Raw genomic sequence first — 27,100 nt, 5'->3', positions numbered from 1 at the left:
AAACTTGCCAGAAACCTTTCTGATCAGAGCTAGGTGCAGAACCAGATAAAATATTTCCAGATTCATGATAATGTCAGTACTTGATTCTTCAAATAAGTCACACTGAAAGATAGTCTGTCACATCTCATCAAAGGGTGAATCGCTGGAGGAAAAGCTTTTAGGATTTTTCTTATCTTCATAATACCATCAACTACATGGTATTAGAAATAATGTATATATTTGCATAAAAAGAGCCTGTGGAAATCAAAATATGTTTATTTATTGAAGAGATGAATTACTCAGAAGGGAGTTCTACCATGAGCCAAACTCCACAGGGCAGTTTTTCAGGAACATGGCTTTCACGCTACATTTTCTGCACTGATTGTTCTCAGCATTGTGGTTGTTCTTCTGATTGCAGTTGAGCTCCAGTAGCAAGTCCTTCAGAAACAGTAGTGAATAAATTGAACAATTGGAAATGCTACTGACATTTTTAGTGCCTTTCCCTTCATAGGCTTGCTCCACGGTGACAGAGCTCTTTCTTATTTCTGTTGACAACTTTAATCACCTCTTCTCTTTTTTTTCTTTTTTCTTTTCTGTAGTTTTATTTCAGTTCTTCAGAGCATGTTGTGTCTCCTTAATATTTTTTAGATTTACAAACTTATGTAAAAAACTATTTATCATATGAGCTGCAAAATTTCCCTAAATCAGGTAAAAAAATGAATAATGTTTGACCAAATGGGTTGTCAGATTGGGTATTTTTTAAAGTGAGAAATTGTTAGAAAGATCATTGATCACTCTGTAATTAAGAAACAAGTAATCTGTCTGACTTTGATGACCGCACAGAATCAGCATGGCATGGAATTAATAACTGCATGCCTAGGTTTTGTGGTGTTTTGTTAAATATTCTGCATTCAGGAGAAGGTGCTATTTGTGTATAAGGCTAAGACAGGCTTCTTTCCTTTTTCTCCTCTTGCCTGCCTACTTTCAGATGTTATTCTTTCTGTAACACTCTGAATTTTATTCTACAATCAGTTTAAAAACAGAAGTTCCACATAAGTGGCCTTTTCCAGCAGAGAAGTGTTCTCTGGGCCACACTAAATCTCATATGCAATTTTTCCCAATACAGTTTGTTAGCTTTTGAATATTAAATAAAAATAGAAACAAACAAACAAACAAAGAAAAAAAAAACAAAGCACCAAGAACTGAAAAGACCTGTCTCTCACACATGCATAACTTCTGGCATGATGTAACGTCTTTTTCCTGAAAAACACTCAACAATAAACTAGTCCTGAAAGCGATATGCTTGTGTAAATTCACTTTGCAGTGTTTAAGATTGAAGATCATCCAACAATCAGTTTTAAATCAAGTCCACACATAGTTTCCTTTGTGCTAGGATATCTTGTAAAAAAAGCTTTCTAGTGGGACTGTACACAGATCTTGTAGGTTTTTGAGAAGTATTCCAAAACAACTGAACAGATTTTAACTTCACACTGTAAGCAAATGAAGAGAAGATTCCCTATAAGATTCTTTATTAAATTTTAATTTTGTGGAATTACATACACACACATCAACTGTTTTGTTGCCAGCTGATTCCATCTCGTTTTGTTTAATGATTGTCTTAAGAAAAATATATGCACAGATTTCTTTAGATCAGAAAACTCTTAATCACATTTTTGACATTATTTATGTTTTTCGATAGTTGCCATTGTTTTGGATTCAGCCTAAGGAGCCTTTGGATGGTCTGCATTTTAGCTTTTCAGGCCTTATAGGTATCAAAGCTCTTGCATGACCACCTAAAGCTGCTCAGCCTCCTCCTCTGTTCATACTGCTGAGGTGCAGTGACAGACACCTGGTTTCTCTACAGGCTTACCATTAATGCTGAGTGCCAGCTGCAGCTACATAATTTCCCAATGGATGAACACTCATGTCCACTGATATTCTCAAGCTGTAAGTACAGTTTTAACACTTCATTTCGTTGTTGTTTGTGAGCAGCATGTAGAGGTATGAGATTATTTTTTATTTCTGACAGCTTTTTCTACCATTCTGCAACAGGAACAGGAAGCTTAGGTTTGCTTAAACATTCGGGATTTCTTTTCCTCCCTAGCATTCCTGGTAGAGAGATTTATGCCATGAAGTTATCTATGGATTTACTCTATTATTCTTTGCCAGAACCAGACTTAATCAGTTGATCCTACAGTCACACTTTCAACAAGAGCAGATATTCATTCCAGTCATTGCTATGTTAAGCTACAAAAGCATGTGACATGTAAATGAGAAGACAAATGGCAGTTTCCTTGTGGAAGCTTGGGGACCAGCTCAGTTATTTATGAACATCTGAGTTTATAGCAAGTAGTATGCTATTGCAATTTTTTATAATCTAAATTAAGAGGTGTAGATATTGTAAATCCCATTTCACTTCTATTGCTTAGCATGTCTTTAGTCCTTAGAGTCCTTTAGTCTCACTATTGTACTGTATATAGCACTGGTATATTTCAAACTCAAGTAACAAACAAAAGAAATACATTATAGAAATGGATGGAAAACGGAAGTCAAGTGAGTTTATCCTGAGATCTCATATTTCTGAAAGAGAAAGTTCTTTCCATGCCGATTCATTTGAAAAAGTTCAAGAGCTCAAAGGTACACCTGCACAGTTTTGTAATCCAAAGTTATGCAATAGAAATATTTTACAAACACTTTTTAAAGGGTCTCCACTAAAGTTTTTTTCCTTAGATAAACTGCAGGTTTCAGGATCTGTGTTGTCTGGAAATAAATGGAAATGTATTGTCTTTCTGTTTAGAAAAAAAGTATTTTCTTTGCCATCACTTAAACAGCAATAGAAGGTTAGCACTGCTTAGTGTCTTTATGATAGGTGTAGTGCTTTGATAGAAGTGTATCAATTTCCTTTTATGAATAATATGCAAACAGTGACCCTTAGTAAGCAGCTGGACCTGGATTTCACTGATCCAGGATATATTCTTGTTCTTGTTTTTCCCCAGGAAAGCATTTACAGAAAATCTGCCAGTGTAAACATCATCCTTCCCCAAACCCATTATCACTGTTTTGCTGGTTTGTGTTCTACACTGATAAGTGAGCCTGGGTAAAAATACACAGTTGTGTGCTTAGTTTGGATGCGTGGAATGTATGCATACTCAACTGGGCAGGAGGCAAATAACTCCTGAATGAGCCTTCATACTAACAAATATTTGTCACTGATCTATGCATGCCTCAACTATGCCTAGTTACTGCATAAAGTTGCTCTTGCCTTATGGCAAACTACTGCTGATTTGTTGCAGTACTGGCAGAGGAGTCCCAGTCCAAAGATACTAATTAAGTCTACCACATAAAATTGATAGGTCCTGTGTTAGCAATATCCAAAGAAGGTGGACACTAATAGCGAAGGAAGCCACTTCAGACCTCCGTTAATAGCTAGGCAGTACTGAATGCTAGTAAGCTATGCTCCATGCTTTTCATTTGAAGAGATGGAGTATCAGTGCCAACTTCAGAAGGCTCAACTCCTTGGCAGTTTCAAATCACACCCTGATTTGAAGAGATTCCTCCTACAGATCAGAGCCCTTCTACCCCTGAAAACATACATGTGTTGTTGCCATCTAGGAGATGGAGATTACACGGGATCAAGCAGAATCTGAATGTGTCCCAGTTCTATGTGCATTCCTTAGTTTCTTGTCAGATGAAATAACATATGGAAGTATATAAAAATAATAGCATAGTTTTCTCAATCTTTTGGTCATGTTAATAACAAGAGTTTATTTTTTTAAGTTCATACTAAGTTTTGTTCCTTTCCTTGAATAAGTTTAGCACCACTATGGTTGTAGGACATCTGCAGTCTGAGCTTTTTTTTTTCTTTCCCTAAATCTGTTGTATTTTCAGAGTTATGTACATTCATAGCAGTCTCAAGATACATGGTATGCAGTGGGACTTATGAAGTGTATGCCTGAGTGAGTGCCTGAATGATTTATTACTGCCTGCTCTGACAAGTTTCTGAGCAGAGAAGTTTATTATGGATTCCAAGACACATGTCCTTGGATGAGATAGAAATGGTGCATAGCACTCCTTTCCCCTGCATCCCTTTTGTTCTTTCTCCTTCACACAGGCAAATATTTGCAGCTTCCACAGTAGGTAAGCACAAAAAATGTTTTGGAAAATATTTCCTGTGTGTCTACACAAACAAAAGCAAAGTTAACATCTGATTTTTTTTACCTTTTGAGTTTCTCTTGATGGTTCAGAAATGTGAAAAGCTAAACCCAGATTGTATCTAGAGAATTTTCTTCTAGTGCCAAATAATTCACTTCTTAACCCTTGCACTGTTCTGGGAACAGCTGGTATTCCTTAGGTAGGAATACAGAGCTCTATGTGGTCCATTTATCAGGATGAATAAGAAGAAAACAACGGTTTATCAACAAGAGACCATCTCAGTGTGCTGAGAGGGCTTACCAAAACCTATCTACCCCCTTCCTATTGAAAATCTTGTGAAAGAGAGTGATTTGGAACATACTTGCTATCCTACTCTGAAGTGATTTTTGAATGTATGTTTTGGCTACAACTAAGAAACACCACCTTAGAAGGAACACCTCTGGGATGGGCAATAATAATTTGGAGAGCATCTCTGCAGTAACAGCTGACCTCATCAGCCAGTCTTGCTCAAGAGCCATTCCTGGAGCACTCCAATCTCTTTGCTTACAGGAATTAGAAAGTATTGAAATAGCCTGAAGACTTTTTGTCATTACAGTTTTGTATGTTTCGGGTCAGACTATGAGATGAATTATCTGGCCTACTGAGACATACGTTAGGTGAGAATGTGTTATTGCAGTCCTTACGTAGATGTGTGCAGCAGTGTTATGCAGAGCATGACAGCTCTTTCACAGTCTCTGTGCCGGACTGATCTGAACAGCCACATGACAGGCGTTTTCTTAGTATGGAGATGCTGTGACATTGGCATAAATGTCAATGTGTGGTATTAACGTGTGTCCTTGTGAACGGGAATTAAAAATCAATTATATGACTTTATACCAATGATATGACTTGATACTACATGGTAGCACTGGCTCTAGGTGCTCCAGCTACTACTGCTTAAAAATGATCTATCAGAGTGGTTCTCCATTCTGGTTAATTTATCTTTTTGAGCTGAGGGAGAGTGCTGTGCTACTTTGGATACTCAACTACCTTGTAAAACTGTGTTGGTTATCTATATTCAGCACTGGTTGGGCATTGTGAAAATAACCTAATTTTAGTATTCTGCCAGAAAATGTAGTTTATTAAAGTAGGTAGAATTCATGTGAACATTGTAAGGGAGAAAAGATATTCTGTCTGAAGGACAAAGCACAAGAATAAACGAATAAAACACAAGAAGCAAAGTGCAGGCTGGAAATGAGAATTGTAATTCATCGTGGAACTCCTGCCATAGGATAGCATAGATACTAAAATTTTATAAAGATTCAAAACTGTCTGGGCAAATCATTGGGAGCATTGGTAGCTATTGAGCATAAAGAGTATTAGCATATTAGTGGCTTCTATTTTGTTGTTATTATTGTTCTGAGGGAATTAAAGAATTTCAGATTAAATACTACGCAGAAGAACAGCTGAGGAGTTGATTGCAAAGCGGACCACTGTCTATTCATTAGCAACTCCAAGTTCACAAATGCCTCCCTGACTGTATAGTCAAGCTATTCAAAGGACATCTTTTCCATTAGAGTTGCAATGCAATTGGTGCATAGTTGGCATCTATGGTTTTGATTTATCAGCAATTGCTGGAACTGTTGGATCTTCTTGAATTTCTTCCTTTTACTAGGCCCATTGCAGAATATCATGAGCATGTTTGCACCCACATGTGCTCAACAATTGTTTGAGCTGGTCATTTTTCAGCCCAGCAACAAACCTTTGCCTCTTATCCCCATGCATGTGCTCAAGATTATCCTGGACACTCCTTCAGAATACAGAATACAACAACCACACCAGATGCAGTTATACTGAGCTGCAGTGCAAAGTGCAAGAATAGAAATAATCATACTGAGTTAGTTAATTGATTTTGTTGTTTTCTTTTTCTTGCTGCTGTTCTGACACTACTGTTTGTTCTAAAAAGCAGCTCTTATTTAGGCAATAGAATTGGAACTACTGTAGCAAATTTTTTCTTTTCCTGTGAGAAGATCCACAGCTCCCAAGTTGACATTATTGGAGGATTGAGGCCAGACAGGAAAAGGTGGGCATCAATGGAATGCCATTTCCACTGTAAACATTTGAACATGTACACAAATGTTCATGAACAATCCGAGTGTTTTCAGTTCAGTTGAAAATAAGGGGAAGCAAATTTGCCAGCTACAGATGGTTTGCATGCTTAGTCAGGTCTTAAAGCCTTCAGTACCTTCAGCCTCCTGAAAGTTCAAGAATTTTTTTAAGCGATTTACAAAAGCATGTAAAATATTACAGCAAAAAAAGTAGGGAAATATGAAAAGCATTACAAAAAATTCTAACACGGTTCTTGAAAAAAAATGGTCCTTATTTTCTAAATATAAACATGGTTCAATCAAACGTTACCCCTTTGAACATGAAACCTTTTATGGATATGCAATTTAGATGATCAGGAAGTACTTTGAGCCTCATATTATTAATCTGCCAGAAGAACTGGCTGTCATCACCGCTTTTAATATGTTTCCTTATTATTCCTCCTAGCCTAGAAAATCAAATGCTGGTTTTGTGATATAAGCTGTGCTTTGTTTCATCTCATGTATCATCAGTAGAATCATTAATATAGTCTAAAGGCAGAATTTTCCTCCTGATGAAGAACAGGCCAGAAGGAACACAGCTTAATGTTCATGTCTCAAGGGTAGTAGCATTAAAGATGCTGGGATGGACTTGCAGTGTGCAGAAGGAGCTTTAATCCAAATGTGAACTTTCCATCTGTGCTCTCTATAATGGGCTAAACCAGGTCGTGGGGTATCAATGGAATTCTTGATTCAGGTTTTGTGACGAGCACATTTTAGCTGTTGCAGTTTTTTATCTTCTAGGACAACTCAGTACATTTCTTAAGGCATAATAGACACTGCACTAGAATCTTCTTGCTTTTTGTGAGCCTTTATTTCCTAGTCAAGCCATGACTCATAAAAGTTTGCATGATATTTGACTTGGAGGTTCTGCTAATTTGCATCTGATTACTCCAATTGGTTGTACTATACATCAATGAAATTGGCCAAATTATTCTTGTTATAAGTACATTCACTGTAAAGTTACACTTTCTAAATCTAATTTATGGTATATTCATGTCTAGGGTGTAGTGTGTATCATAAATATCAGTGATGCTAATCTTTCTTTTAGCTTTCTGTCTCACCGTATGAGGTACATCAGAGACACCCTTCTAAACGTTTACATCTGCATGCTTCTGACTCCAAGTTTATACAGTACATTTTAGTATAAGCATATCAGACTTAAAACAATCTGATATTAGCTCTGTATTTACAATACACACACAACTTCTACTTAATAGGAAAGGCAGTGCAACTTCCCTGAACTTAAGGGATGTCCAGTGCCTCATGGAACAGGGAGAGTTGGTGGCAAGTAGCAATTCATATATTGTTCCTTGCTCTTCTGGGATGCCCAGCTCTGAGTTACCTTTAAAAAAGGAAACTGCAAGTCCCAAAAATCCCAGTTGCAGTGTATCTTCCCAAAGCATCGAATCTTCTTTCTCTAATTTTTTTTTTATGAATAAGAAATAGTAATTTTTTTTTATTTTGCTATTTTTAATTGGTTTGTGTGTGTGTGTGTGTGTTGTTTGTTTTTATTTTAAATCAGTACTGAAGCAAGTTTATAAAAAAGAAAAAAAACTGCCAATGAGCAATTTTTTGCAAAATAGAGATAGCTATGTCATATTTACAGTGTCAGGAGAAAATAAGATAAAAAATCTGAAGCAAGGCCAGATAGCTGTTTGCATGTCTGACAGCTGAATGCATCAACTGTGGCACTAGAATCTCTGTCATGTGAGAAGCATTATTAATTCCAATGATTTTTGTCACTGTTCTTATTATATTCATTATTTACTTGATGTCTTTTAAGCATCTTTTTATGTGCCAGTGTGATCTTTCTTCCTTTCTGTTTCAGCAAAAATTTGATAGTGTGATACAAATACTCAAAACAAGTGATACAAATAGTGTGATACAAATGCAGAAAAAGTTTCAGAAGAATGAAGAAAATATCTTTCATCTGGAAATGTAATACAACACCTATTACATTCTACATGTTTATATTATTGTTATTTACTTGTTTAGGAGTGTGGTATGTAGTTTGCAAATTAATCTGATCTGTATGCAGAGGCTGATCCACCACTTGTAAACTCTTAGCAAACGTACATTTGTAACTTTAGTCACTGAGGGATCACCTCTGTGATACATGCAGCATCAGCAAACAGTCACACTTCCTTGCATCACATTTTTTACATAAGAAAGAATGACTGTTTGGGGCAGTTTGTAAGAAACAGTTGCATCACAGGACAATGAGAACAATGTGGGAACATTCTGGAACAGCAGTCTGATCTGTCTCAGTTACAAAGTCATAACAATGCATTCTGTAAATAAAAAAATTCTGCCAGCAGGATAGAATTGCCCCTTTGTGGGGGGTTTTATTTCAACATGAGGATGTGGACTGAATGGCTAGCATGGATTTGCTTGTACAGGCAATATTCGGAAGTGGATCAATAGTGAGAAGAGCCCAAACTCCCAGCGATGCTGTGCCTAGTTCCTTCTTTGTGTTATGGACAAATTTTGATTGTTAGTGTTTAACTTGTTCCTTGAAGAAACTTCCTAAGGCACCTTCCAAGACGCATGCTCCTTTCTGTATGCACAGGTATTACCTGATATGCTCATTTGAAATTCTTTCATTCTGTAGTGTTAGACTTTTCCAAATGCTGATACAGCCACATGTATCTAGTCCTTGTAAACTTCCATGATGTAGCTGAAATACATTTCAAAAAATAAAACATGAAAATACAAATCAAGGTAACCCGCCAACAGGCCACTTAACAAAACCCAAATCATATCTGTCTGCAACATTTCCCTTCTCCCCTCTCCTGCATATTTCCAAAGGCAAAAGATGGGCTTAGAAGCACAACCAGAAAGCTGAAGTTATTTAGGGTTTCCGGTAGAATGCATAGTGTATTTTTTAAGAAGTGAAAGAATATATAGCATAAATTTTCTATTTAGTTATTGTAATAAATGTGGTTGTTTTTTTTGTTTGTTTGTTTGTTGTTGTTGTTGTTGTTAATTAGTTGTATTGTTATCTTCTGGGGGCACTTCAGGGTCCATACTGAAGGTCATAGTAATGCATCTCCAAACAGTGAGAACTGTCTGCTCGGGTTCACTGGTATCTTAAGGGAAATAAAGAATTATTACAGAATTATTTCTGGGGGAAGCCATTTGGCACTTTGAGAGGCAAGAAGTACTGCACAAGTGTCAGGAGAAGGACAGATACCAAGCAAAATCATTGAGGAGGTGAGAAAGAACAAGGAGAGACAAGAATGGGCTCAGCCAGATAACTTTCACCTACATCACTGCGGTTTAAAAAAAAAGTGGGGGACTATTGACTCTCTGATTAGATGCACTTAGCCAGAATCCAGTCAGTGGTTTTACTTTTGCTAGGTTTGGTGAACTAATGATAATGGGGTTAGTAGAGTCTATAGTGGATTCAATAAACAGGATGAAAACATCAAGTCCTCACTGCAGTAGTTCTTGTCGGTTGTTTACTTTTAACACAGCCTGGCCAAACAAAGCAGCCTGGAAACATGAAAGTATTAAAAGAAAAGGGCCTCCATTTTCTTGTTTACTGCTTCTGCTTCTTCAAAATTAACAGAAAAAGAAAAATCTTTCACCAGGGTCCACAGAGCTAAGAAAGAGAAGGAATTAATGCAATAGTGCAGCTTTGAAAGTGGTTTTGTTATTAGTGCTAGAGGACAAAATGGGAAATGTCATTTGTATCTGCTCCTATTAGAAGAATGCTGAGGTCTGTCTGTCTGGATCCCTTGCTTTGAGGGGCAGGTCTGTCTCCTTAGAAAGTAATTAACTTTATGTAATGGGCATGCTACAGAACAGATAATAAAACTTCAATCTTTTTTCGTAAGTTGGGTAATACACTGGGATTATGTTTCTTACCAAGAAAGAACTCTGCAGATAGGGAAACAATAAGTAAGATTTAGATGGGAGGAAGAAGTAACACCAGTTGAGACATCACATTTAATGTTAACTTCATTTTAAAATAGTTTTATATTCTCCCATATGATTTAGATTTTTGATTGATTCTTCTAATTTTTCAGGAAATGCTGTACTTTTGTATATCTAAGTGCAGAGATTACTTCTGTGTAATGGGAATTGCTATGATTTAATTTTTGAATTTGTCATGAATAGTATAAATTTATTATTTTTTCATACTGAGATTTGGCAGTTTTACCACTAGCCTGTTATAGTTCAGGAACTTTTGACTTTCTCACAAAACCTTTGCTCTAGTCATAAGAAAGAATGCATATGAAGGCATTGTTGATTGAACTAAAAGTTCCTGAGGCAACTGGCCAGATCAGAGAGCTTGCAGAAAGCACTGAGGCTCCATTCCATTGTCTTCTACATTATTTTCTTTCGTAGGGAAATCAAGTCTTTGTGGAGAGGGCTAGTTTGTGTATTTTTTTAAGGTCTGGTGGGAGTTAAGAGGTGTCTAGGGTATGTATTTACATCTAAAAGCTCAGAAATTCTCCCAGCTCCATCAGCTGCTATGTAACTGCAAGCAGACTGTTTATTTTCATCTTTTGCTTTTGTTGCATTTGGATCATTGTCTTTTGATGAACACAGATAATCTAGGTTAGCTGCAACTCTTCCTACTCATTTCAGAGAGCATCAGTTTGGGAACATTCCGGTTAATGTCTGTTCTTTTCACTCTGGCAGCCTGATGGGCCATCTCTGATTCTTTTCTATGGAAATACACCGTCAGGGAAAAACCAAGAGCCTCATTAAAATAAATGTGATTATCAAAAAGTGGAATGAATTGAAATTCACAGTATTTAGGTGCCCTCATTAATATCTTTCTATTTCCACTGTTATTAATACAGGTTACTAGAAAACCACATCACACACATCACACACTTTTCATACAAAGAAAAGATGAGCAAAGTTTCTGCCTGAATCCATTAGTTAAGGCATTTTACACCATGTCTAATGATACATTGAAGCCTTTTAAATTCCTAATTGAAAGTATGACTTCACTGGAACAGAAGAAAATCATATATGTGTGAAAATAGTCCTTGTTTTGTGGATGAACATCTTATAAAAGAACATTCATCCTGATCTCACTGTCTGCTTCAGCTTAGTCTTCAGTAAAAAGGAAGCAACATAAGAACAACAACCTATAGAAAGAATCTCTTAATTTCTCTCACAGGTATGAATGAGAGAGTATGAGAAAACAGATATGTGATAGCTTTCAATCTTTTCATTACTGGCAGGCACTCAGCTACTCTGCTTAGAACAAAATGGAATGAAGCAAAATAAGGAACAAATCCTATTGCAAATCTTTTGGCACACAAACTGACAGCACTGTAGCTTTTCTTAAGGTAATATGAAGTAAATATTCACTTGTGGACCTGAGACACTTAAATGTTCCTTCCTTTTATATTAACTGATTTGACATTTGAAAGCACATTTCATATAATGAAACCTTAAAAAAAAATCTGGGAATACGGTCTTGATGGGTTGCCATGGTATAATCTGAATTCTTATTGCCATTTGAATTGATGAAGACTGAATGTCTGAGCTTAGGAGGAATTTTCATAGATGAGTGGTTTGATTTTTTTTCCTTTGGGAAAAAGTTGTTATTGTGAAATACAAACTTCTCTTTTTAAGGTCACTATATTTTACCTTTTTGAAATATTTTAGGAATTCTCAGTCCTCAGCAGAAGGAAATATCTACTCTGTGACATCCTGAGGCACCCTAATACTGAATGAGTGATGCTTAGATTCAGATCTTTTCTGGAAAGGACAGTGGAAAGATTCTCAATTTACTTTTTTAATTTTGCTTGTAAGTGACCCGATCACATACTGGCTATTTTACATTTTTTTAATCATCTCTAATTCTGATTTTTTTCACTGCAGAATGTTTTATGTAAAATATGTATGTGTAATTTGTTTCAAAATATAAGACCTAAAGGTAATATAGTAGCTACTTTGTACTTACAGTGCTTCTTACGCATTTGTCTGAAATGAAACAGAAATGCCACCTCATTTAGGAAAAAAGAATGGGAACCATATGGGGGCAAACGCTCAGTGCCGTCCACTTTTTGATTCAGTAAGCTTTACCTTTCCAAGTTAAAAAGAAAAGAAAGTAGCAAGAAATGCATGTTTCTACCTCACAGGTATTTTCTTCCCATATTGATTGACTTCAAATGAAGCTATGGGACCACATGAGCATGGAGAAGTTTGTCTGATAGCAGTGATTTTAAAAGAAGATAACTTTGTGATCTGAATGGTGTATTTGTTCACAGCAGTTGTCTAAAAATCAACATTACAATAAAACAACGTTACTTGCCTCTGGCAGCCGGAGAAGGCAGCCACAAACTCTTGGATAAAAGTGTTATGATTAAAAGGAAACCGAGATACCCAACAATTTCATAACACAGTTTTTCCTTTATTTTTGTTCTCAGCACATTCCCCCAGCATCCGGACTTGAAATCTTTAAAGCTTTGCTTGTCCGATCTATACAAAACTGCAGAAAGGAAGATAAAAGGCTGTTCCCAGCAACTTGCAAACCTTAGAGTTGTTTGAGGGATTTATACTGTAGTTTTACATTGATTTATGTGCAAAATACAGCAGTATTTATTATGTCAAGGCTCAGCAGAATTGGCAGCCAAAATCCTGGTCTGTGGCACTATCAGATTTAAGAAGTTCAGCAAGCTGAGACTATTCATTACTTCTATAGGAGTTTCAGGAGGAAAACTCAGGTGTTTCTGTGATTCCAATGACAATTGCACGTTTATTTTAAATCCTGTTCACTGTGATTCATTACACTCACAAATATGTGTCTTCCTTAATGGCAGCACCGGATCTGAATTCAGTGTCAACCCCGTCTTGAGCAGGAGACTGAACAGGAGACTTCCCAACATGTCCAGCCTGTGATCTTTTATGATACATCTTTTTCATGTTCAGTACAAGATTTATTTTAAAATATTAAATCTTCTTTATAAAACATTTTTTTTTCATATTTAAAGTTATAAATGTACATTTGTGAAGACCATCTTTCCCTGTCAAATTTTAAAGAGAACAATTTTCAGTGTTAGCTTTCTTATGGAATCAAATAAGAGGGGAAAAAAAATTGCAAATTGTTACAACTTGCTATAATCAGTTTGTTTTTCTGATGATGGAGTGCGTTCCTTTTAGAAATGGTAAGGTTGTTTCTGTATATTTTAACTGTATGATGGTTATCACCACCAGCAATCACTGGTATATTATTTGTAAATTACAAACTTTTGTTGATCAGAAACAGGGATTCTCCCATAGACTTAAAATAATCAAATAATGTTAAAAGTCAAGCAGGTTATAGAATTTCTTTCAAATTTCCTAAGGCTCTCTCCATTCTGTACAGATTCTTGGAATTGATTTTAACATCCTGGGCATACTGTTCATTTTCCACCCATCATCTATTAGCATTCACACCTCAACAATATGCAACAACTGACAGCAAATCCAGCAGCTGTTTCCTCTGCTCAAATTAAACACTAATTCAGATTTTTTTTGCATGTATTGGGTGTATGAGATATGTTTGCACTCTTTTTTGGTGCCCAGCTAATCCCCACAGAATCAATTCCCACCTTTCATCACTTTGTACATCTTCTAGATGTCTCTACCTTCTACATTATTTTTCATTTTTTTCTCCCATTTTTCCTTATTCCCTCCCCCTGATTCTTTCTTCTTTTTTATCCTTGTTCCTCTCCCTCTTTGCTATTTTACCTTCATCTCATAATCTTTCACCCATTACTATTGTCTCTCTCCACTTTCCCAAACTTTCTGAGCATTCTTGCATTGACTGGCTTTGGCCAGAATTCCCATCATCAGGGCTGGCAAGGAAAAATGTTGCTTCCAGTTTCTTCCCTCTTTGGCAAGGAACAGAAAGGCACTGATAGTCTGAGATCAATCGGTACCATATAGGTTAACCTCAGAGCGTGTCCTGTTTGGAAGATCAGGGTGGCATCTATGTAGGAGCAGCAAATCTCAAGTGACACTCAACTGGGCGATTACAATAAGGGAGAGGGAATGAAAGAGCTGAAAGAAATCAGAAATATAAGTTGTAAGGATTTAGGAAACTTCTCATGTCACAGATATTGACATAGGGGGAAATGGAAAACTATCATGTGTTTGAAAAAACAAGTCCAAAAAATAGAAAACCTGGAGAAAAGCAGAAAATCCAGTAGTTATGAATGAATTTCTGGATAAGAATTTCACAGTAACAAGAAGTCTGGAATTGGGAAGTACAGAGAGAAAGTAGAAAGGAGACACAAACAAAAACAAAGGAAATAAAAGGAGAAATAAAATGTATAATTACATTACTGTTCAGGGATTAAACATAAACAGAAAAAGCATATATCACAGAATTCATGTTTTGTTTAAACTTTTTTTCTAAATTCTATTTCGTAAGAAACAGTTCAAAACAGTTACTGAAACAAACTGACCAGCTTTTGCAGTTCAGTAAAAACCTCAGCACTTATCTTCCCTGTTATTTTCTTATCATATACTTTTGACTTTTTTTCCTTCATTTTGGTTGGAACTTGGAGAGGAAGTGCTAAAATGCACTAAAAGCATTCTCCTGGTATTACTTAGATAAAGAAGACAGAGGACATCAGAAATTTATCACTGAAGCTTTTACATCTATACGATTTCTGGACAATGGTGATAACTGAATGTAAGACAGAAATATTGTTCAGATAGACATACACTTCTCAGTGATTATCAAGACAAAACCTTTTGAAATTCTGGAAAGAACTCATAATACAGATGACAAAATACACGAATGATTGCATTTCCAAATCAGTTTTATCATTTTCCTCTTAAAGTATTTGCCTAATCCATTGTCATTATATATATATTTTATATATATAATCCAAGTGTCATTATTTGCAGGGTTGTTTTTTTTCTTTTTTTTTTCCAAGAAGCATTCTCTCCTTAAAGTATGACTTTCATTTCCTGCCCTGGTGGATCTTAAGGCGGTCAGTATCATACTTACAGCAATTTTGCAACAGTCAAACTTAGTACAGTTGCAAGAACAAATTTATATTGTAGCTGTATTGAGTTCATAGGAAATACTGCAGTCATATTTGTGCAGTAACATATGAAATGAGTATTGCTGATATGTCTCAATCAAGTTGTTTCTCACAAATTCTTATATTTAATTTTAATGTAGAGAGAGACATTTATTTTGTATGTAAAACAGTTGTTGTGACTTTTCAAACATAGACATTAAATTTTTCAGGTGATGTGAGATATAAGTTTTGACATAGACCAGTGTTTGGTATCACTTTTTGAGTCTTTTTTTTTTTTCTACTTTCTTAGATGTTTTCTGTTCTTACACTTTTGTGAGTGGCATGTAGTGTTAAAAGTGCACATACCTATTTAAAAATACTGAGCAGAAATCTAACAAAATGCATATGAATGAATTGAGCTTTTAAATATGTTGTTATCTGCATTTTTATTTTTAGTAAAGGTAACTACATGAGCATTAACCTCAGGTACATTTAGCTTTACTGAAGACTTTGTGTTCTCAGAGTTTGTGCTGAAGTAAATAAACACTTGATGTCTTTGCTGGTGTTATAACACATCAGTGGTTTAGCTTGGGCAGCTGTGTTGCGCTCTGATAGTGTAAGACATCTACAAGTATCTGTTAACACATTGATGCCAGCAAAACTTCAGAGTATTGGCTTGGAGGAGGTAAGACTTACATATCATACTATGTTGCAAACCAACCCCAAATTCACACGTATGGGATGACGTAGAGATGAATCTGAGGAAGGTTAGAGCCGTGGATATCATTTTAGTGGTATGGCATAGGAGATCTAAAGATCTTGGAATGCCAAGCTGCTTGATTCATTAATATATGCAGGGGTGTCACCAAATACCTAGTGCTCATAATGCTCAATGCTGTAGGCACTGACTGATTACTTTGCTGTGCATTGCCAATGCCAAATGCAATTAAGTTAACCAGAGTTCTCAAATTATCAGGTGAGAGGGGACATTCCAGAGGATTTCTGTTCTCAGTAAGTCTTATTTTCAGTTATCTGTCTGCTACTGGGAGACTTGGAAATTTCATTTTAAAATACTAGCCTAGAAATGTGTACATTTTTGTTGTTTACAGGAGTCTTTAATTAGAATAGTAGATCTACCAACAACTGTATATATAGCATGTAACTGGATAGTAAAGATAAAGGACAGGACTTCTTACATCATTGACTTTGGTATTTTAATTTCCTTAGTATATTGAGTTTTATTAGGAAAGGGATGCTGCAATTTTGTCAGAAGAAAAACATCTCACACAATTAATGTTTCTGTGTTGTCCCAGCCTAGGATTCCCCTTAATTTCACTTCTTTCCACATGATATATAAACTATCAAGTCATTCCCATGTATGTATGTTGTTCCGAAAGTAATGCCTCTTATTTATTTCCATGGAAACCACAACAGATACAAAGAACACAAGAATGCTACTTGATAGAGCAAATTCTGGACTACAAAACACTATGTTTCAACATAGTCACCACCATTAGCTACATTCACCAATGATGAACAAGTACCTTCATGCCACGCTTGTAAAAATCTGCACCAGCAGAGGTGACTCCCTGCTTCACAGCTGCTAAAAAGTGCCATTGCTAGGAAAATATTGCCCACTGATGGATTGTCCATCTTCCATCCGGACAAACAGATGGAAATCAGAAGGCTCCAAATCCCAATTGTATGGTAGGTGTGTAGGAAAGTCCAGACAACATTGGCAATGCACTCCATAGTCTTCAAACTGGCATGGGCTTGACATTATCATGCTGCAAGGGAAAGGTTGTCTTCTTCTCTTGTCTGACTCTGGAAGTTCAAGCCTTCAGGCTAGTCAGCATCTCTGTATAGTAGTCAGAGTTGATGGTTTATCTAGACTGCAGGAAATTCAGAAGGATCACCCCTTTCCTATCCCAAAAGATTTTGCCCATCACTTTACCCTCTGAGGGCTACATCTTGAACTTTTTCTTCAATGGGGAATTCATATGTGGCCACTCTGTGGACTGCCATTTTGACTCTAGCTCATTGTGATGACACTACATCTCGTTACAGGTAATGATGAATCCAGGAAATTGTATCCTTGAGCCTTGTACCGGTTCAATAGCTCCTGACAAACTTGCATATGATGTTCTTTCTGTTCCTGTGTGAGCATTTGCGGGGATCCACTTTGTGCAAACTTTGTGATATTGAGACATCACCACCATCATTCCTAATACACTGAAGATGATATTCAGCACTATTCAGTCTCCTGGTCTTAATACGCAGATTCTCACAGATGAGCCGATCAAGAAGCTCTTCATTTCATGGTGTGACAGCCCTGCATGACTGTCCAGAATGTGTCCTGTCTTTTGTGTCACTGTCACTACTGCTGGAACATATTACCCACTGCTTCACTGTGCTCACATCCACTGGTTGGTCTCCATCAACATTCAGAAAGTGCCAATGGATGCCATTTTTCCACATGGAGGAATTCAGTGACACACCTTTGATTCATATGCACTTCCATATCAGACACAATTCTGTTAGACTGCCCTTCTGCTGCCATCTGTCACACAAAAACAAAATGAAGTGAAATATTGTCAGGAAGGTTCAAACGCTACTGCTGTACCATCAACATCAGCTTCTGACATCATGGGCCAACATAAACAAGTAGGAGGCATTACTTTCAGAGCATCCCTTGTATAACTGTATAACTTGATATGAATTACTGGCCTATTCATTAAGGAACTGTCATGGGCTTGGCTGGGATAAAGCTGGTTTTCTTGGTAAGGCTTGTATGGTGTTATATTTTCGGCTTTTGATGAAGGTGGTGGTGATAACAGACCGATGTTGTAGTTGTCATAGAGCAGTGCTTGCACAGGGTCAAGGACTTTTCCACTTCTTGTACTGTTCTGCCAGTAGGGAAATGAGATTGTGCAGGTAGCTGAAAGGGGACACAAATCAGCTGACCTAGACTGACCAAAGAGATATCCCATATGATATGGTGTCATGATCAGCAGTAAAACCTGTGAGAAAGAAGGAGGAATGGAGGACATTTGGAGTAACAACATTTGTCTTCTCGAGAAACCATTGTGTGTGATGGACCCTGCTGTTCTGGGAGTAGCTGAACAACTGGCTGCTAAAGAGAAGTAGCAAATGTATTCCTTGTTCTGCTTTCATTTGCTTTGCTTGTGTGAGCAGCTTTTTTGCTTTATCTGGTAAACTGTGTTTATCTCAACGCATGAGATACTTTTACCTTTCTGATTCCCTCCCCCATCCCACCTGGGGAGCAGCTGCCTGATGCTGAGCTCCCTGCTCAAGTTAAACCACAATGGGAACAACATTTATAAGCTTGCTATTAAACATTTGAAGGCTGGCAGTGGCTTGAAATAAATCTGGGGTCCTGACTGTAGGTCAAACCATTTGTGAATTGCTAAGGTAGAATAATTTAAGTGCCAGAATAAACACCTTCTGAAAGTAAAACTGATGATCTTGGTCACTGTAATTTTACTGGGATTACAGGGACAGGATTAAACATCTTGCATGAATGGAGCTCTGCAATGGATAGATACAGGTCTTTCAGGAAAGAATGTAGGAAGGTGAGGAGGAGAGGTTGCACTTCATATAAAGGAAAAGATTAAAATGCATTAAAGTCTGCTTGGGAATGAGAGAGTTAAAGACAGTGAGGTCGAAGTGGCTGTTAGAATCCTAAGAGAAGTGGGCAAGACAAATCACAACTCTGGCATTTAGGAAAGCAGATTTCAACTTTTACATAGAGCTGCTTGGCATGATCCCATGAGAGGCTGTCCTGGATGTCAAGTGGGCTTAAGGAAGTTTGGTGACCCCCAAGGACAGCCTCTGCAGAGGTGATCAGTCAGTAAACCCCTAGAATGGAAGTAGGTTCAGAGGAGATGAGTGATGAGCTCAGGTTAGGATGTAAGGAATGAAAACCAATTATCACAGAGAAAGTTGAAGTTATATTGACACAAAGAGGATTGGAGAATGGCCTTTGTTTTGTATACATATGCTGTACAACTGGGCCAGCGGGATGTAGTTTTGTAAACTTCCCAAAGATAATTAGTGGAGAACAATGTTTTTCTGAGTTAGCCAGGCCAGCTCAGTGGGTGGAGAAGTATATATGTGATTCAGCTCAACATAAACACTGAGCAACTAACAAAATGTACATTTAATAAAGTAAAGGGCATGAGCTGATTTTAACCCATGCATTCTTTCTTGGTGGCTGGGGAAGCTCAGGACCATTATGAGCATAGACAGACTAACAACAGGAATCACAGTTGTATACTGACTTAACTGTAAATCTCATCTGCTATTTTGTGTTTGCGTTGTCATTTCAGTACATTCTTGTAGCACTCCTAATAATAAAAAGCCTGCATAACATCAAATACCTACAAATAAGTAAATTTGATATTAAATGTTAAACCTTCATCATATATAGTATCAAAAAGAACCTTACCAGAGATAGTGGACTCTTACATAAGTGCAAAAGAACAGTCTGCAGGAAGTAAAAATATGGGGCAGAATGCCATTATGTATGAACAGGAAACTCCCAACCGAGAAAAAATGTGAAAAAATAAAATAAAAAAAAGTAACCTGGGAGGAGTATAGAGATACTGCTGAAGCATGCAGAAATTGAGTAAGGAAAGCCAAAGAGCAAATAAACATGAAATGAGGAAATGATACAATAGTGATAGGAGAAGTTTCTACAAGTACACTGGTAGCAAAATAAAGGCTGATACCAATGCCACTCTCCTGCTCAACAGGGCAATGTTACCTAGTGATAAAAGGATGTTGAAGGAATTGAGGTACTCAGTGCATTTTTTTTCCATGTTTGTTGCTAGTAAGGACTGTTCCCAGATCCCCAGGACTATTGGCAGGGTCTGAACTGTGAAAGATAGCACTAGAAAGCACTTACAGTTACTGGACATATATAATTCTTTGAGAAGGTGGAGTGAGGAGAACTTAATTGCAGCCTTCCAGTACTTAAAGGAAGCTTACAAACAAGAGGCAGAGGCCAACTTTTCACATGATCAGATAGGACAAGGGGGAATGGCTTTGATGTTAGGAAGATGTTCCTTACTCAGAAAGTGGTGAAACATTAGAGCAGACTGCCCAGAGAAGCTGTGATGCCCCGTCCCTGGAGGCACTCAAGACCAGATTGATTAGGTCCTGGGCAGCCTGAGCTGGTGGGAGGCAGCCCTGCCCATGGAAAGGAATTGGAACCTGGTGGTCTTTAAGGTCCCTTTCAACCCAATCCATTTTATGATTCTATGATCAAAAGAGCTGAGGGAGCTTGCCAATATAATTGGAAAGAAACTTTATGTCACCTTTTAAAGATTATGATAATTAACTGATGACCATTAAAAGGCAACATCATGCATATTTTCAAGAAGAATAATCCAAGTAACTATAGGCCAGTAAGCATAGCCTTGGTCTCTTGGAAGGTTGCAGATTCTCAGGAAGGACAAGATGATTGGTCATATTCAGCATGGATTTATCAAGGGCCTGACTAACCTGATAGATTTCTGCTGCAGTGAGATGATTGGCTTTATGGGTAAGGAGGGAATACTGGATGTTGTATGAAACTTTGGCATGGTCTCCCATAGTATTCTTGTAGCCAAATTAGTGGAATATGGACTGGATAAAAAAATTTGAAGTAAATTACTTAGAATATTATCTGGACTGCTAGCTCAACTGATCAGTTGTACAAAACTGATTGTCAGTTACCAGTGGCAATCCTTGGGGATCAGTATTGCTTTCTTTATTTATGCCTTTATTAATAATCTGGAAGGTAGAACAGCACAACCTCTCAGCAAGCCTGAGGTCATCCTCAAGCTGGTGTTCCTCATTCCAAACTGGGGGGACTAAGAGGAGTGGATAGCAGTACACAGAGGAACCTTAGACAATTTAGAGAAATGGAATGACAGAAACCTTATGAAGTTTAATATAGAGAAATACAAATTTTTGTATCTGGGATGTACTAACCCCTTGTGACAGGAGATTACTGCCTGCCGGTTGACTAGCTAGAAAGCAGCCTTATAGTAAAGTACCTAGGTGTCCTAGGGCGCTTTCTGCAGAGAAGGAACAGCTCTGTAAAAATGCCACTTCTCAGTGAGAACACAGAGATGAAATAATTTATGAAACATAATGGGGAGAGGAAGAACATAGGTCTCAGATTTATCTTCTTCTAAGGAAGAATTTATTAATAAACTAAAATCAAGCAATGATATTGAAAGTGCCAACATATGAATGAAATTTTTGACAAGTGATACCAGTGAAAGAGAAAGGAGTGGAGAATGCAATATTTTATTTTTTTTTAAGTGGCAAAAGTAAGTGTAAATAAGTGTCCAGATTTATGTTCATTTGCAAATCAAATACTCTTCATGAAAGCACTCAATATTCAAAAGATGATTTGAAATCCGGAAATTACTTCTTGATTTCTTTTTGGCTAGCTTGAATAAAGTACATGAAAAGGTTACATCATTTGTATGGTCTCTATTGAAATTAGATTCCCTATATCTATTCAACAAATTCATTCAACTATGCAGTCTTCGCCAGTTGTGTTATCTTCCACCTCATTAACCAAACAAGAGTAAAGGAACAAGTAGGAAAGTGTATCTTTAAAAATTCTTTTGTGATTTCTAAGCAAAAAATATTATTTTTTCACAATTTCAGTGATGATAGTATCGAAATAAACACTGAGGAAAATACCTGATGGTTAGCAGATATACTGGTGTCTCACTCCAATTATTGAGGAGATGGTTCATCAAATATAAATCTGGAGAGAGTCTATGGTAGCAGAAGAGGCCAAATGCTGTCCAGTTGATTTATTATAAATTCTTAGCAGCTAAGAATGTGAGAAAGATAGGGAAGTTAGAGATAGTAAAGAGAGAAATCCTAGCAAACGCTTTATAAAGTGGGGATAATTACCACCAGGGATCCAGCAACATTTCTTTGGTCCATAGAGGGGGCAGCAAGAAGGTCAGTGATGTCTCGCTGACCATCATGGCTGCAGTTTGGTGGAGGGGGGTATCTGTTCTACCTTGAAACTGTTCAGGTTTTTATCCTTTCACAGTGTTGTTTTGGTTGCCAGGGCAGCAGTTGGTTGTCAAGGGCACTTCAGTTTGGTTCGTCAGGGCAACGGTAGTTGTCAGGGGTACTTATGTTTTGTTCATTAGGGGCAACAGCACGTCCATAGCACATGCCCCTCCTGTTAGGTAATCGGCAGTTGATCAAGCGATTGTTGCACGGTGGGCTGCTAAGTGTGCACACTGAAAGCATGGTGGTCCTCTCCTCTGACACAACCTCCATAAGTCAGCTGGAATGCTCAAAAAGGGCAACAGCCAAAAAGGGTTTACTGTAGTTGCCCAGCAGCATGTTTCTCTTACTGCTATGATCATGCTAACTATTAATTCCAAAAGCTTGCTGGGCATGTTATGTCTTGGGTGGGTGCTGCTGAACGAGCCTTGAGCCAAAAATTATTCCAGCTTCTCACAAACAGAGATTGTAAATATACAAAAAAATTTTTGCTTTGAGATTAACATAGATTTTGTATACTGTATTTTTTACCCTCTTTGCTAAAAAGAGCATTCCATAATGGCATACAACACAGATAATTATCAGGTAGATAAAAAGATGGAAATTTTAGGTAATAAAACCCAAGAAAAACTTGACAAAAATATGATTTTTCTCTGGAAAAGTAAGGTGGAAATTTTTCCCCAGTTCTGTCACTGGGGACATACTTTTGCTGTCACAGTCTTATTGTTTACTCATTAGGACCGCAGCAACACCTATTTTTTCCTCTTTCTCATTTTCCATTAGTCCTTCGTAATGCATTTCTCACCCTCTTTGATTATTAATGTTGCTTTTCTACCTTTCCTTTTTATTTTCTGAGTTACCCCATGGTCAGTTTGATATTGTAAGATATTGCCTTCAGGCTGCTGCCTAGATATTCTTTTGCTATGCCACCTCTGTTCTTTTTCCCTCTGTGAAACCCTCTGTATACAAAATCGAAGTCAGCATAGGAAGCAAATTTGGATTCATTGTCTCATTGGTCTCCATAGTAATTGCTACCTGTTACCATGGAGGGAAGCATCTATTGCCTTCCTACTGAATATGGTGTCACACGCTGAATATGGTATCAGAAGTTTTCTGTGATAAGGCACACACTGGAGACTTAGGACTGTCTATGTGTGTGATAAATACAGGCTTACAGTGCTACTTGTCTTTCTATAACAAAATTCTTAGATATCTTGCATAGGTTCTTGCCACAGACTGTAGTTATTTGCAACTGTTTTGTTTTGTTTTGTTTTTTTCCCAGAGCATTTTTCAAAACATTGTCTGCCCAAGTTAATTTTAGAAAGAGATCTCACAAATTCCTAATGTACTGTTCCTGCTTTTGTCAGTGTTTCAGACAAATAACAGCAAGGGTTATTTAATCTTCTCTAAGCCAAAAGTCAACATATCACAAAGCAGATGGCCAGGTGACACAAGTCACTCAAACACTGTATTGCCTAATGTAATCCTTGACTTCTGGCATATGTCACTACTCAGTATCATTTTCTATCACTCATCTCCTTACTTGAGTGGTGGAAAAAATATTTTTACTATGATTTTTTTTAGTTATGTTTTCTCTATTTTCCTTAATCAAGAACCCTAAGTTAGAACTAATGACAGGTACAGTCTTCGATGTAGCCTCTCTTCACTCAAAGAGGATGACATAGGCAACAGTTCTTGGCATATATATACTCCCATTTGTACAGTGCTCTTATGAATAGCAATTAGAGGCAAATCTCTTAAAAAAATATATATATATATAGGCTGGAGGACACAAAACAGAACAAGAGTTGTGTATGCATGTGTGCTCAGGAAGTTTCTTTTTCTTCCATAAAGAAATCTTAAGGAAGTAAGTCAGAAGTTTCACAGGGGCAAGATAATCTTCCTAAGCATACATCTGGAATTCCACTTTTGTTATATTTATCCTTAAAGAATTGCCATTTTCCATGAATATTTTCTATGAAATACATTATTTAATGTACAAAATGAATGCTTACCATGTTAAAAAAAGAAAACTGTTAGTTCCTTTAACTTTTAGAAGGAACTACAATCTGGACGAATGCCATTAAGCTAGTGTTCAACGTCAGTGTTTCAGTTACCCTTCAACTCTTAGAGTCAACAAGCCCATAATGAAATGGATGGCTGCTCTGAGGGGGACTTGCTAAGATTAATCAGTCAGTTGATTAACTGAATTGGCCCGATATTTACGAGACTCAATGTGTCTACACCATTCTTAACATAGAAACTTAGGATTTTAGAGTAGTTTCAATCCATGGGTATCTGTAGTTTCTGAACTCCAAGGGCAATCACAATTCATTGTGCTGATTGAGGATTTAGAAGAAGAAAATTCTATTTTGATCAGAGTTACTGAATCACAGAATGGTTGCAGCTGGAAGGAACCTCTGGAGGTCATCTTCCCTAGACCCCCCTGCTCAAAAAGAGCTTACTGAGCTTACTGTGTCTGAAGTATCAATCTGTAATTTTCACATCCACTGTGTATACAAAATCTTGAAGTACCAATATGCTTCTTAGTATTAGTTGCAGTTTTTTGAAAAAGTTAACTTTACCATTAACTGATAAGCAGCATGCATGAGATGGCCCTAACTTGAGTGAAATCACCCTTGTGTGGTGAGAAAAAAAGCAGGATGAAGAAATCTCTGTTTTCTCCTGGCAGACTCATCAGACAGATCAGTAACAGAAATCTGCTTTCCTTTCTTCTTCATGGATGTAGATGTTTTTTCACTGAGTGTACACTTACAATTTATATTTGTTTAATATATGTTACATTGCTATATATTATATATTATATTAGTATAAAATAATCATATGTGTACTGATTTGTGCTCTTTTTATGTGTCTTAAAATTGTTAAAATGAGCTTCTATGAAAGAATGCATACCTGTTCTTCACCAATAATGTTGAATTTTGTTTGCGCTTCTGCCACTTTGAACACTGAAACTAACTTCCTCTGGTTTAAGTTTTGTTGCTTTCTCTATTCAGGTGTCACAACCTATGACAATAGTACTAAATTTTGCAAATATTTTAAAGAAATTCTCTCCTAAAATGCTTGACTGTGGAAATATCCAAAAGTTTTAATTTTCTTCTTATTAATTTTTTGTAAGATCTTATTTTAGTAAGCAAATCTTTGATCTATTTTACTTAATTTGCTTTTAGCAGGCACATAGCTGTCATTTTATTTTGTTTAATGGGAGACAGCAATTGAAAGATTTGAGCAGTAGAACTTTGTGTGCATTGTTTTGTGTAAAACATACATGGTAGACTAAGCTAACTTTGGAGATTACTTTGTCCTCATCTGTTGTAAAGGTGTTGCTTTTAGAAGATCACCTTCCCCACACACACCCAAAAGTATAAAGTAGCTGTCTTTCTCTTCATAAAGCTATGAGAAGTGAAAAATAATATTTATTTGGCTACATCTAGCTGTGATTCGGTGATAACCACTTGTGACGAAGACGGACAACTCAGTCTAAGTCTCATAAACCTCATTTTATGGCAGTTTGTACGCAGATAAAATAAAATAAGGCAGCCTTACTTTAATAAGGCTATAAGAGTATCAGGAAACTACATCTAGGTGAGTAATAGAAAAAACTTTCCCTATAAAATAGCACTTTTTATAAAAAACAATGACAAGAATTAATGTATGTAGATTGTATTAGAGGTATTTGACTAGTATTCTACTGTTCATTAACAAAATTGTCTCAAAAAATTCTGTTTTTTCTTTTTTCTATTAAAATTAAATAAAGATTCCAGTTACGTATTTATTAGATATCAGCTAACTGGTAGCAGCCTTAAAATGCACATATCCTGGACACTGAGGGTAGGATAACTCTCTAAAACCAGGTGCAATTTATATCAAAAATGTATTTTAAAAATATGCTAGTGGCCAAAGGATGTTTTTAAGCTATACAGTGTCATCCTACACAACACTGATCTATTAAGTTTTCAGCATGGGGAGAAATCAGAAAAATGTTGGTCTTGCTGTGTTCTAATTAAAGTAAAGTGAATTTATCAGGTAATGAATGTGCTTCTACTTTACTTAACGTACAGAAAATTATATACCATCAGGGTTTTTTTCTCCTGTGGCTTTGCTCATTTTCTGAAGTCTATATTTTACAGATTTAGCGACTTAAATAACAGGGTTCTTTTAGATTATTTTTAACCTTTCCTTGGTCTCTCACTGCATTGTCCTCCCTTTCTATCAGTGAGACGTAAGATTTTCTATATTCTGCACTCATAGAAGGACTGGAGAATTCCTGACCTTCTTGAAAAAGAGGAAGAAAGCTTTGGAGGGAGCATGGCTGTTAAAACTTTCTTCTGCTCAGTTTGACTGTTGAATTTTCTGGAGTGGACTGGAAATTTTTCCTCTTCCACATCTAAACTATACGTACACGCTTTAGACAGGGAACTTCAATTTTTGTCTGAGAGTTGCATACCTTTTCTTGTCCGTAGGTATTCTGAATGGCACTGTCTGTGTTTGATACAAAGATCAGGCAAATTTTCAGAATGGGAAAAAAAGAATGGAAAGGGATTTCAAGCTCTTTTGTGTCCTCAGTGCTGTGTCTGTGAACTTCGTATCAAACTTCTGAAACTGTCTGAGTAAGGTCAAACTTTCCCAGGCACAAAGTCACTTACTTCTTTAAAAGGTTATTTCAATACATCAGCATGTGGATTTTGAAAACCTAGTAGATAGGAGAAAAGTGGTCCTGCTACAAATCAAAACACTGTCAGTCTGTTCCCATTTAGCCATTTGTCAGTGCAGTGGGTTGTTTTT

General features: G+C 36.8%; 1 protein-coding gene across 1 annotated transcript in view; it reads left to right on the top strand.

The window, feature by feature from the left end:
- The window catches only part of LOC100550732 (gamma-aminobutyric acid receptor subunit gamma-3), a 302,767-nt gene that overhangs the window by 163,516 nt on the left and 112,151 nt on the right, over positions 1 to 27,100 (top strand). Inside the window, 1 exon segment of the mRNA XM_031557588.1 lies at positions 1,844 to 1,926. Coding sequence (XP_031413448.1) covers positions 1,844 to 1,926 — 83 coding nt within the window.

Source organism: Meleagris gallopavo, chromosome 1 (genome assembly GCF_000146605.3).
Source record: "Meleagris gallopavo isolate NT-WF06-2002-E0010 breed Aviagen turkey brand Nicholas breeding stock chromosome 1, Turkey_5.1, whole genome shotgun sequence".
NCBI classification, from domain to species: domain Eukaryota; kingdom Metazoa; phylum Chordata; class Aves; order Galliformes; family Phasianidae; genus Meleagris; species Meleagris gallopavo.
The sequence above is the reverse complement of the archived record's forward strand: the minus strand, read 5'-3'. Positions and strand labels throughout refer to the sequence as shown.